Source organism: Lacerta agilis, chromosome 5, assembly GCF_009819535.1.
Source record: "Lacerta agilis isolate rLacAgi1 chromosome 5, rLacAgi1.pri, whole genome shotgun sequence".
Classification (NCBI taxonomy): domain Eukaryota; kingdom Metazoa; phylum Chordata; class Lepidosauria; order Squamata; family Lacertidae; genus Lacerta; species Lacerta agilis.
In genome coordinates, this window is record NC_046316.1 from 58,961,706 (window position 1) to 58,973,490 (window position 11,785).

The 11,785-nt window shown below is 40.8% G+C and overlaps 1 protein-coding gene across 2 annotated transcripts; it reads left to right on the top strand.

Annotated features, from left to right (window-relative positions):
* Positions 1 to 301: 301 nt before the first annotated feature.
* PTTG1IP (PTTG1 interacting protein) lies at positions 302 to 9,236 on the top strand. 2 transcript variants are annotated; one of them, XM_033150091.1, is made up of 7 exons: positions 302 to 500; positions 2,838 to 2,893; positions 5,256 to 5,364; positions 6,148 to 6,253; positions 6,376 to 6,441; positions 6,829 to 6,875; positions 7,588 to 9,236. In XM_033150091.1, exons 1-7 carry the CDS (start codon positions 389 to 391, stop codon positions 7,632 to 7,634), a joined length of 543 nt encoding a protein of 180 aa, XP_033005982.1. In that variant the 5' UTR covers positions 302 to 388; the 3' UTR covers positions 7,635 to 9,236. The 2 variants fall into 2 exon arrangements, with proteins under 2 accessions (XP_033005982.1, XP_033005983.1); XM_033150092.1 differs by having other exon boundaries at positions 2,841 to 2,893.
* The last annotated feature ends 2,549 nt before the right edge of the window (positions 9,237 to 11,785 follow it).

Genomic DNA, 11,785 nt, shown 5'->3' on the forward strand with positions numbered 1-11,785 from the left:
AAAGCGCCTTGCCAGCAGCAGAGTAGCATTCGCCCTTCGGCGCGGTTGTGATGGTTACGGCTTCCTTGCGGGAGCGCGCGTTCCCTGTTGTCCCGCCCAGCGCGCGCTCCCGCCCCGTCAGTGAGGAAGGCGCGGGCGGAGACCAGGCTGCGCGCGAGAGTGCGACTGTGCGTGTGTCACGGCGGGTGTGGGTGTGTTTGTTTCCTGTTGAGCTCGGAGAACTGAGGAGAAAGAAGCGCAGCGAAATCAGAAAAGTGTGTGTGTGAGAGACAGAGACACAGACACAGAGAGAGAAAGCAAGCAAGCAAGAAAGAAAGAAAGAGAGAGAGTGTGTTCCCTGGCGCCAGAAGAAGAGGGAGCCTGGCTTTGGGGGGACGCCTTCTCCGCCATGGGCCACCACTGCCTCCGAGCCTCTCCGCCGCCCCTGCTCCTGCTCTGCGTCCCGCTGCTCTTCGCTGTCGCCCGCGGAGCTCCCACGCCCGGGCCCGGGGAGCAAGGAGGTGAGAGACCTCGGCCGTGGTGCCCCTCGGGGGCAGGGAGTTGTGGGAGGCCGAGGCAGCCGCGGTAGTTTCCCTCGGCAGCCCCGGCCCGCTCCTTTCCCCGCCCCTCGCCGCTTTAAAACGCCGATTTCGCGGCTCTCCAGTGTGGACGTGCCCTTCGTGGTCCCCGAGGGCCCGTGCGCCCTTTCTCCTCTCCCCTTTCCAAAACAGCGCCTCGTTTCCGACGAGGAGCGCCGGCGCCGGCGCTTGCCGTGATTTGTTTTATTTTATTAGCTTTATTACCCTCTGTGACACGTTGCCGGGGATCCGACGTGTTTTCCTGAAAGTTTGTTTTTATGGCCGCGTTACGCACGATACCTGGAAAGCCCGTTCGAAACGCAGTATAAACCATGGGCGTAGCGGGGGGGGGGCACCTGCTTCCCCAGTCAAGTAAAGGATTAAAAATACTTAACTGAGGTTATGCCCCCCCATGAAGCCTCCCCCCATGTTAAAATACTTAACTAACTGACTTAACTGAGGTTTTGCCCCTCCCCCCCAAGTCATGGCTACGCCCATGCCCTATAACCTAAGGGCTGCAATGTTTAACTGACGAAAGGGTGCCTCAGCAATATCGCAGATTGGCTGCCCACCTCACCCCAAAATGTATCTTGAATCCAAGCATTAAAAAAAAAATAGAGATGGAAAACTGTTACCTTAAAAAGGGTCTTCTTCTTTTTCTCACATGAAAGGGAATTCCTCCTACCACACATGTCAACTAAAGCATGTTTCCTGCTTCAGAACTAGGTATCTGAAGAATTGTGCATGCACACTAAAGCTCATACCAATAACAAACTTAGTTGGTCTCTAAGGTGCTACTGGAAGGAATTTTTTTATTTTTTATTTTTCGACTACGGCAGACCAACACGGCTACCTACCTGTAATTATTTTTTTACACATATGCAAGTTTGATTGCCTAAGAGTTATGAAATCTGGTGACAGCCCTAAAAAACTACTGGATGTAGCGGCTTGAGAAAGCACTGGTGTAATCAGTGTCTTGTCTCTAGTCCTGTCCGTATGCATTCCTTAAGTTGGAACTGAAGCATTAAATTTAAGTAAGGTTGGTTTCTTCAGTCTCTGAATTTGAGGCTGAGTTCATTTGTTCAGTGAGCTAATGTTTCTGTGCCAGCCAATAAATAGTTGCAGCAAAACTCCTGATATCTAGCCATGTGATACAGATTAGTTGCTCCTTAGCACACTTTGATCACTCGATTGTATAATGAGTGCTATTGGTTACTGTAGGAACTTAAGATCTATGGAGAAACTGCAAGTCCAAAGTTGGCTGTTGTAGTTTGTTCTGGTCTATTCATTGTGTGGTCTTGGGATAACACAAGATGCCATTACTTAATTTCATGATGTGGCAAATTGCTGTCTGCATAAAAATTTGTTTAGAGTTGAAAATAGTGGTGTTTACTCTTAAAAGCATGAATGGCATTGTTATGTTCCAGTGGGTTGGTTTGTAAGAAGCACCATGCCATATGCTTTGCATACAGAAAGTCCCAGGTTCAGTCCCTGCCATCCCTAGTTAGAAAGCTTATATCCTATATTTTTAGTGTCAGTTTTCACTTGAGTAAAATATATTATAGGATAGGGCTATAGCATTGCTTTCTTAGTTTACCTCAGTCACTAGTTCATTTGAACTATGTGGGCATAGGAGCATTTCACTTCCTTTAACCCAGATGTTTCCTTGGCCAGCATTTGCGACTGAGTTGACAACATTGTGCAGATGTTGGAAACCAATATGAGTGCCCTGTTTCTAAACAACTTCTTTGTAATTGAACTAAACCAGGCTGTGTCATGTGCTCAGGGTTGTTCTCTAAGACACTTGCTTAGAACTTTATTCTGTAAAGTTGATTGCTAAACATGACCTCATTAATCAACTGCACAATTGTACTGACACTAAATATCGAATCTTAATGGCATAATGTTATTACACCTACTTTGTGTACCTACCTGAGAGCAGTTCAGCACAGCATATATCTACAAGTAAATAATAACCACAGTTTAGGAGCTTCCTCTTTGTCTAAATTTTAATGTCTAAGAAATGATTGTTGCAAATTATGGGAATGAATTTTGGACTGTCTTAATTTTCTGTGCTAAAATAGAAGTAAATGTTTACAACCATAAGCAACTTGACTTAGATTCCTGGCATCAGGGAATCCCACAAAGTACTACGAGTAGAGTTCAGCCTTATTTTTTTAAATACCAAAATATGTTATGGGAGAAAACTGCAATAGTGAAGGACTAACTTAAAGCATTGTCAATTATAAACCAACACATCATTCATCTACTCTCTCACAGTACGCTGCCAACAGTACACAAACAAAACTTGTGAGGAATGCCTGAAAAATGTCACGGTAAGTAGCATACAATTGCAGAATGCATCTTGTTACTTGAAATTGTATATGAGTCTGCTGTGTGCTGTTATGTTAAAGGCCAGCCCAACCCAGAACTGTTCAGGCACTCAAGAGTGCATCCACAGGGCTGTGTTGAACCAAAGGTGAATGGTTCCAGAAACCCTGCAAATGCAATCTTGGTAGTCAAGATAACCCCACAATTAATTGGTAGTTGTAACCATGAGCTCGTATATGTTCATATTCACTTGCTTTGATATAGGCCAATTGGCTTGCATTGATTTTATCCTTATGTGTGGGCTTGGGGTGCTGGGTTCTTGAGGCCAGAAAAGGGGAACTATCTGTAAGATTTGGTTATTTGTCGTCTATGCCCTCATCTGGTCAAGTGAAGTGATGGAAAGTCCTGGCCAAAGTGACATATGCTGCTTTGGGTGTAAAGAATGTATAAACATTTGCTTGGGCCATCTCCTTGCTCCAGTGTCCTTCCCACATCTGTAAAGGCTGGGAGACCTAGCAGGCTGATTCATTCGTTGCAAGTCTACACCTCTTTTTTAATAAAGCATTAGACCTGATTGCTCTGGTGCTTTTGACATCCTCCTTAGGTATCCCTGTACCAAACCACTACCACGAGCCCTCCTTTGGGCTGGTGGATCAGGACCGGGGCTCAGCAAATACAATAAAAGGAATAATTCTCCATGTGCAGTGAGAATGAATGCATCAAATTGTTTCTATTTTTAATGGGGAAGCCTCTTCCAGAATACAAGCTTTGTGTATGCACAGGGAGCTGTTGGATTAGCACAGGGGTGAGCAGCAGCCTGAAAAGGCTCCTTTCTCGCCGGTGCCGCCCTCCTCACTCAAGTATAAGCCAAGGGCGGCTTTTACAGCACAAAAAATGTGCTGAAAAAACTCGCCTTATACTCAAGTATATACGGTATTCAAAATAGTTTTTAAGGGTAGCAGAAATTGCTGCCAGTTTTGGACAAATGCACTATTAGTTTTTAGAACTTATTTGGACTCCCTTGCCATTCCCTATAGCACTGATGAGGAACCATTTTCAGTCAAAAAACTGCATCCCCTTCTGGGCAGTTTCTAAGGAACCACATGTGTGGGCAGGGCTAGAGGCAGAAGTGTGTATTTTACCTTTGTACTGTAGGTTTGCTTCTACATTATACACATTTGTGCATCACTTGCTATTCGCACTCCAGGTAAGCAGGAAATATTATTGGTTTTCCAAGGACACATTCCAATCAGGCAAAAACATTCGAGAGCCAGATAAGAGAACAGTGGAGGGCTGCACTTGTTGTCCAAGCCTGAGGTTCCTCATCTGTGCCTTATAAGCACAAAAGATTTGTACTAATCACCCAGCAAACAGATTATGCAAAAAATGGCATCTAAATATGAACATGAGGGCTTAATTTGGGAGGGGTGTGTGTTGTTGTGGCTATTTGACTGCACAGTCCTTTAATGTGGCAGATGCATTGTTTAGAAAGCACTGAAACTAAGGAGGTCCTGAAGGTGCAGTGTAGAATTCTGAGTCTTGGAAAAACTGCTTCCAATTTGCTGCCTCTTTCTAGAAGAGTCTGAATCTAATGTTAGTCCTTGACCCTTATGTGCTTTTGACAGCGTACTCTTTGGATTCACTTGTGCTGATCACAAGAACAGTCTTCCTTGATCACTACAGCTTTGCCCTTCTATCTATGGCCACTTTATACAGTTCATTTACTGATTTACTATTTACTGATTTACTAGTTCCCAGTTTCCACATAGAGTTTTATATGGTACTAATCCCATGCATATGTAACAGCCAACTATATATTTTAATGTGGCTGGGTTTTTTTGTGTGTGGACATGTAAAATGTGATCATGTGTTTAACACAATGAGTAGTTTGTCTCTCTGCTGAATTAAGGGAAGCTTGCTTCAAGTAAGTAAAAAGGATTGCAGTTCTAGACTAAACAAGTTTTTATGACCTTTTAAAGTGATCTACATGTTGATGCTTTTCCAGATGGGATTACTTGGCAAAACGAAACTCAAGAGGACCTAGTGCTTCAGTAGTGCGGTGTTGGGACTAAGGTTGAAGCAGTGCTCTTGAATTCTTGGCAATGCTTTCTAGTCAATAAGATTACATAGAGGCAATATTGATAATGTTGGCATACAGTTGTGTTCCTTTTGCTATCTTTGGACGATACCCAGGTAGTTCATTCTCAGAATAGACTGGTTGAAATCAGTGGCTTGAAGTTACTTAAGTCAACATATTTCCATGGGTCTCCTCTAAGTATGGCTATTGCATTTCAACTTTATCCTACTCTACTCAGCTGTTTGTTTTGTTTGTTTGTTTGTTGTATTTACCACCTCTTCTTTTTCCAGTGTTTTTGGTGCGGAAGCAGCAAACAATGCCTGGAATATCCTGTTCGAAATATCCTCCCACCCAATTCACTTTGCCAGTTGAGTAAGGCCCGCTGGGGTGTCTGTTGGGGTGAGTAACTTCCACTGCATGTGTGTCATTGGCATTGCAATTTTCTCTATAAACAATTCCTGGATTGCTTCTCGGATGCAATAAATATTCCTCTTCTCAATAACTTTCTTTAATATTATTTAGGGTATTATAAGTAAACGTATCAGAAGTTTGCAGTCTCCTTGCAACATGGGCAGATCAAATTACTACAGCTTACAAGTTAATAGAAAGGAATGGAACTCTTTTACCTGCTACCAGCAGCAAAATGTTCCATGAGATTATTTTACATGCAGATATTTTTTTTTCTGGATTAAACAGCAAATCATTACTGCAGCAAGATCATGGGAATTCTTTCTAGTTACGTTCCTATATCACATCAAAACTATTAGCATTTTTAGTAGTTAGTTAGGTGTTGCTAGGATAAGCAGAGTATGATGATGCTTCCCCCAGGGTTTTGGTAATTAGAAGGTAAGCAACTTTTGAACACGAAGATTCCATTATGCATTTTGTGGTCAATAGTTTTGGATAGTAAATGCATCTAATCCTTAAAAAAGAAAATTTAAAGCTATTGTGGCAGCAGAAGGCTCAGCATGATAGATGTCCTATAGAGGACATTGCCCATGCAGTGGCTTATTTGTATGAAGCTGCTGCACTGAGTTTGTCCTCCATGCTTTAACTGCGCAAGTTTGCAGTGATTTGTGTAGAATAACTAATTTTGAAATAAATGAATTAGGCCTATTTTAAATTCAGTTTGTTTTTTGGCAAATGGCTCACTCACTAATTTTCTTGTGTTATATATTTCAGTGAATTTTGAAGCTCTCATAATTACAATGTCCGTGGTGGGAGGAATAATCCTTATTGCTCTTTGTGTTTGTTGCTGTTGTTGCTGTAGGAAAAAAAAGAACAGAAAGCAAGTATCTGAACATGTTCTTATTTTTTATACCATAAATACCAGTAATATACTTACCTTAATGACACCCAAGTTATGGCATACCTAATCATATGTGTCCTAAATGCTCTTGTTTTGTGCAGACCTGATAAAGAGGATGAGAAAGTTGCCAGAGAGAGAGAGCAGAGAAGAGTAAGACAGGAAGAGAGGTAAGTTGCTGATGTTGTCAGGCCTGCTGCCACCTTCCCTTTTGGTGTTAAGACCAGATGTTTGCAGAAAACATCTGGAGTAACAGGCTGTTGCAGGTGCTCTTTATACATTATTCCTCTGCTGTGATACTTAACGTGTTGGTCTTGAAGGACTCCAGTGTTTATAAGCATCTGGAACTATATTGTAATCTGCTTGAAGGCCCTATTGATGAAATGCACTTTGAAGATTCTATGGGTCAAAAGACAGGGTATAAAATTAATCCTGAATGTAGGTAGTTGGGAGCTGTCTTCTCATTAAAATAATTTCCTTCCTACACAGGAGGAAAAAAATGTATACAAAATTATTCTAAATTGCAAACATCCCATGACATGTTATATTTCTTGCAGGAGAGCAGAGATGAAATCAAGGCATGATGAAATCCGGAAAAAATATGGTAAGTGCCAATGGCTAGCTGTCAAATGCACAAGATGCTTCATCTTAGTGTGCTATATGTCAACATGTGATAGTTACCACTTCAACTCATTACCCGATGGAAGGTTGTCCCACAGCTTTTTACTGGCCTTGGTAACCAAGCTAAAGAAAAAACCTGATTGCCAGCAATCTCTCTCCCCCATCTGTTGCACCTCCACGCAAATGTCAGGAAATAAACCCTGCTCCCTAAGAGTTCAGCTGCTCCAAAAATACTAAAGGCACTCTGCCCTTAGTAAGGGTACAAAACTGACTGGAGTTTATGTTCTCTATCATTTAACTGATTTTGCTTAAACGGTAATATGGGTGTTCGTAATTCTTATAAGCTGTTGTCAGCTTTTCCTTATTATTAGATCAGTACCCCTGACACAAGAAACAATCAGTTCTGGGTTAAGCCGAAATGTTATAAACATAATTATATTATAACTTTAAAATACTTTTCCAAAAACATGTTGCAAGAAAGGAGTTTTTTGTTTTTTTTTACCAGATGCCACATTCTGTGGAATATTTGGATAGCCATTGACAAATACAGTTCACTAGACTTTGATCCCGCCCCCCACTTTCATGAATACTGGCAACCACTTTTCATCGCCTCCCACTGGCTACTTCCTTTTCGTATTTGCCCCTCACCAATATCTTTGATCTCTGTGTTCTAACCAGATGTTATTTTTTTCCAGGTTTGTTTAAAGAAGAGAACCCATATGCCAAATTTGAAAACAACTAAGATTTCTTTTGAAAAGCCAAAGTAAGCTCTGCCAGTGCTGTCTATAGAATGTGTAGTACAGCTGCTAAGAGATCCAGTAAATTACATGCCTTAATTGCAAATGGAAAATTGGTCTTAATAGAAGACAGCTGTTAATAAACAGCAAGATAAACGAACAAGCCAAACATACCTCTGAAAACCAGGTGGCCTAGCAGGCTGGAGATGTTAGATTTTTCTTCTTTCTGTCCTGCAGGTGCCTGTGCTCTTATATAGTATAGCAGAACCTTTGTTTGCTGGTCAAATCTTGGAACAAATTTGTTCATGAAGTGGAGAGGAGCAGTGCACATTTCTTGTTGTCAATCTTTTCTATGGTCAACAAATTATAGCTGTTTTTAATTGAAGGGTAGGAGTTGGGTGGTCATCTCAAAAAACTAGGTGGGTAGGCTATGTGAAAGGAACATAAGCTTTAATTGTGCCACTAGCAAAAAGTGCCTAAATTGATCTTTAAAAACATTTTGTTCACAGCACAGATGTTTTTATAGTGGGATTGTGAAGGTTTGCACTTTTATATATTAATACTACTTTTTCTTCTGGACTACATATGCGTGTTCCTTCTGTTCCTTTGCCTCTTTTAAATCACTTCAACTACAGAATTAGTTAGACTGATTTATGTTAGTAACAGTGTGATATGAATGTTTTACTGGTGCTGATTAAATGGTTGCTTGTATTGGAATTCTAAAGGCTCTTCTTATATTTAAGAACTTTGTACTGCTTGTAATTAAGAAGTTGCCAAATACCACTTGTATCTGAAGCAATGTATAATCTTGGAAAGAATGCCCTTAGTAACCAAATCAGAAGAATGAAAAGGTTCCTTTTTGTAGTAAAGAACTATAATGAAGCCTTGGGGTTGATTTCTGCTGCCTAGAGTAAGGCCTGCCAATAAAATATTTGGCTTGATGCAACAGCCTGTTTTTCTTCAGGCTGTTCTATGTCAAGAGTCCTATGCACTGGAGTTTCTTTATGAAGACAGATTAGTAAGGAAAGTAACTTCTTAATGTTTACTGTCAAGTGGAAAAGTGGATTAAAACAAAACCGTGAAAGAATGATTTGGAGGATGGGCTGCACTTGGGATGTATAAAGTTTGTTTCTAAGGAAACTTTAAACACTACATTTGCCTGGAGTGAAATATCACCTAGGTCATAAACACAGAACTTGTGAAAAATGTGGAATGATACTGTCATTTCCCCCAGCCCAAAACTGAAAGCATTACATAGTATAAAGAAATTAAATGCCCGCAGCCTTCTATAAACATACATACATATGGAGGTATATTAATTACTGAAGTCGTAAGTTTCCATTGTAATCTTAAACTTTTTATATATGTTGTCAAAGTCACAAACACGTGTAATACTTTCTATTCATTTAAATATCTTTACTCTTCTGTTGACATCTTAAAAACAAGTTGAAATCTGCCGACAATGCATAGTAAATTCCAGAAATACAGGATATTGTATTATAAAAACTTTCATACAATTATTCTGCCATATTAACAAGTAAAATGAATTATTTACTGTAGCAAAAATTGTAATTATTTACTTAATAAAATAAGTATTTAATATCTTACATCTCTTGGCATTCTATCATTCTGTTGCCCTCTTAAGCAAATACAAATAATGGGGAATTATTGTACCACATGTTCATACAATCTCCGTTTTCTGAAAAATATGAGTACGTTGCACATCTTACGACTGGGGAGGGATGTCAACATCTGAAGAAAGTGTTTTTTAGTGCCAGAATCACAAATTGGAAAACTAAAAATTCTTAAGGCTTATGCTGACTGCTGTGTGTGTGTGATCTCTCTCTCCTTGAAGAGAGGGTATGACTGGCTGGAACTCTGAACAGGCTCCACACAGCAGTGTTTTGTGGCAGGTCCCACATACATGTATAACATCCTCGGGTTGTTGGGGCTGGCAGCCAGTCCAAGAATAAAGCCTGCTAGCAATATATAACATAGTGGAAGATGGCCTTGAGATGGGAAGTGAATGAAATGTGTCCTTTATTCCTCCAAGAGGGCTGAACAATAATACCTTTTGAGGATGGGGATACACTGCAACATTCCACACAGCATGTTCGCCTTGCTGTGTTTATCCACATATATGGGCTATCTACATGACTTAGTAATCTATTTAGTCTTTACAATACTACTAAGATCCCACTACTTTATGTTGGCTGTTCTAAAATTCTAATACATGTTCTTATTGCCTGGATTATTGTAATGTCTTGGTCCCAGTTCCTCACTCTAAATGTATTCAATCCTCAGCTCTGTGGCTATCTAATATTTTGCTCACTCTTTAAAAGCCACATCACTACACCATCCACTCTTTTTCACTCTTCTTGGTATTTGCTCTTTCATCTCTACACTAGTCATACTTCTTTCATCTAATACAGAGGTAGGGAACCTGTGAGACGCTGGCAGGGGCTGATTAAGAGTACAGCAATTCTGGAGAGCTACAGGTTTCCCTGTTCCTGATCTAATACTGACTTACCTGCTTAACCTCTAGTTTCTTGTGCCATTTATTTCTTCTGCCAGTTCTCTGCAATAGTCCATGCACCTAGTACATGCATCTGTCTTCCATCATCATCATCATTATTATTATTATTATTATTATTATTATTATTATTATTATTATTATTTGTATACCACCCTATACCCGCAGGCAGTTCACAGAATAAAATATAAAACCACAAAACATATACCGGTAATCAAAACAAAAACAACCAAATAACCCCCACACATTTTAAAAGGGCAATAAAAGCTACCTAAATGTCTCCTCTTCTTTCATTCCTATCTTGTCCTTTTAACCATCTTCCCTCTTCCTAGATTTCTGCAATGTGCCCAGTATTTAACAAACTTCCCACCTTCCTTGTTGCTTCTAATATACGTACAACACGTATGAAAAACACTTCATTAAAAAATGATATATAGTGAAGCTATGTGCTAGGTATCTACTAAGAAGCCTTATTTAGCACAATAGGGCTTACTCCTTACAACAGATCAGGGGTGGGGTGCCGGGGTTCGGTGCTGGAGCTCCTTGTGCGTAAGCTTAAGCTGCCCACGCACGAGGTACCAGTAGCGGGGGGAAAGCGGCCAGCGTTCCACGTGCTTATGAGCACGGGCGCCGGCCGAGTCTCACAATCTGAAGGAAGCTGAGTAAGACGGAAAATGACTCCGAAGGTGTGTGAGTTCTTGAATGCCTTCTAACTAAAATAATGCCTCGAAAACTAATGGATGCCTCGAAAACTAATGGATGCCCCGAATCTGAACCAGGAAAACCAAACCAAGGACGTTATCTAAGTTTTGGTTAAAATAATAATAAAAAATCTTTAGACCTTTTCCCCTTTTCCCCAAAGGACGACAGACACCGAGTATATTTTTAGTGGCTTTGGCAAAACCCGCGTAGGCTCGTTTCTTGCCCTAAGCTAAGTTTCCCTAAGCTCTCCGTCCCTGCGCGCCCAATCTTCCGCGATACTAAACTAAATAATACTAAACCGAAATATCTTCCGCAAATCTAGCCCTAGGCTAAACCTAAAAGCCTAACTAAAGCTAAACCGAATATCTTCCGCGAACTAAACCTAACTAAAAGAAAAACCCATCCAACCCATCCAGCCCGCTCCCAAAACCCCTTAAACTAAACTTGACTTCAACTGAACATAAAAGACCCCAAAAGAACAAAACGTAAAGAACGATTGACTAACCCAAACTGAACGTGCCTAAGCGGGGAGCCTCAGCCTTTTATTTAGGAACAGATGTGACATCACGATCGATGCCTCAACCAATAAAACCACTGTTGCTGCCCTCCAAAAAGGCGGGAAGCAGGGTTAACGCTCATTGATAACTTTGAAACATTACCGGGACTATAAATTAAAGGCGGATTAATCTTATTGGCAAACCGACTGTTCATTCTTACTTTCACTTTCGCTTTTACGCGTAAGGATACAAAAAGTAGTTCTCAATAACCATTAAAATAAACAATTAACTGCGGATCTTTTAACGGATCCACGCAGTGTATTCCGACAGTGGGGAACATGCCCCCATGCAGATGTTTTTTGGGAGTACACTTCCCATTATCCCTGACCATTGGTTATACCGACTGAAGCTGATGTGAGTGTCG

Bases quoted from the DNA above. Each gene is read 5' to 3' on its own strand.
- PTTG1IP (XM_033150091.1), top strand. From the start codon at position 389: ATGGGCCACCACTGCCTCCGAGCCTCTCCGCCGCCCCTGCTCCTGCTC. The intron at 2,894-5,255 runs GTAAGTAGCATA...TTCTTTTTCCAG, and splicing joins AATGCCTGAAAAATGTCACG to TGTTTTTGGTGCGGAAGCAG. The intron at 6,254-6,375 runs GCAAGTATCTGA...TGTTTTGTGCAG, and splicing joins AGGAAAAAAAAGAACAGAAA to ACCTGATAAAGAGGATGAGA.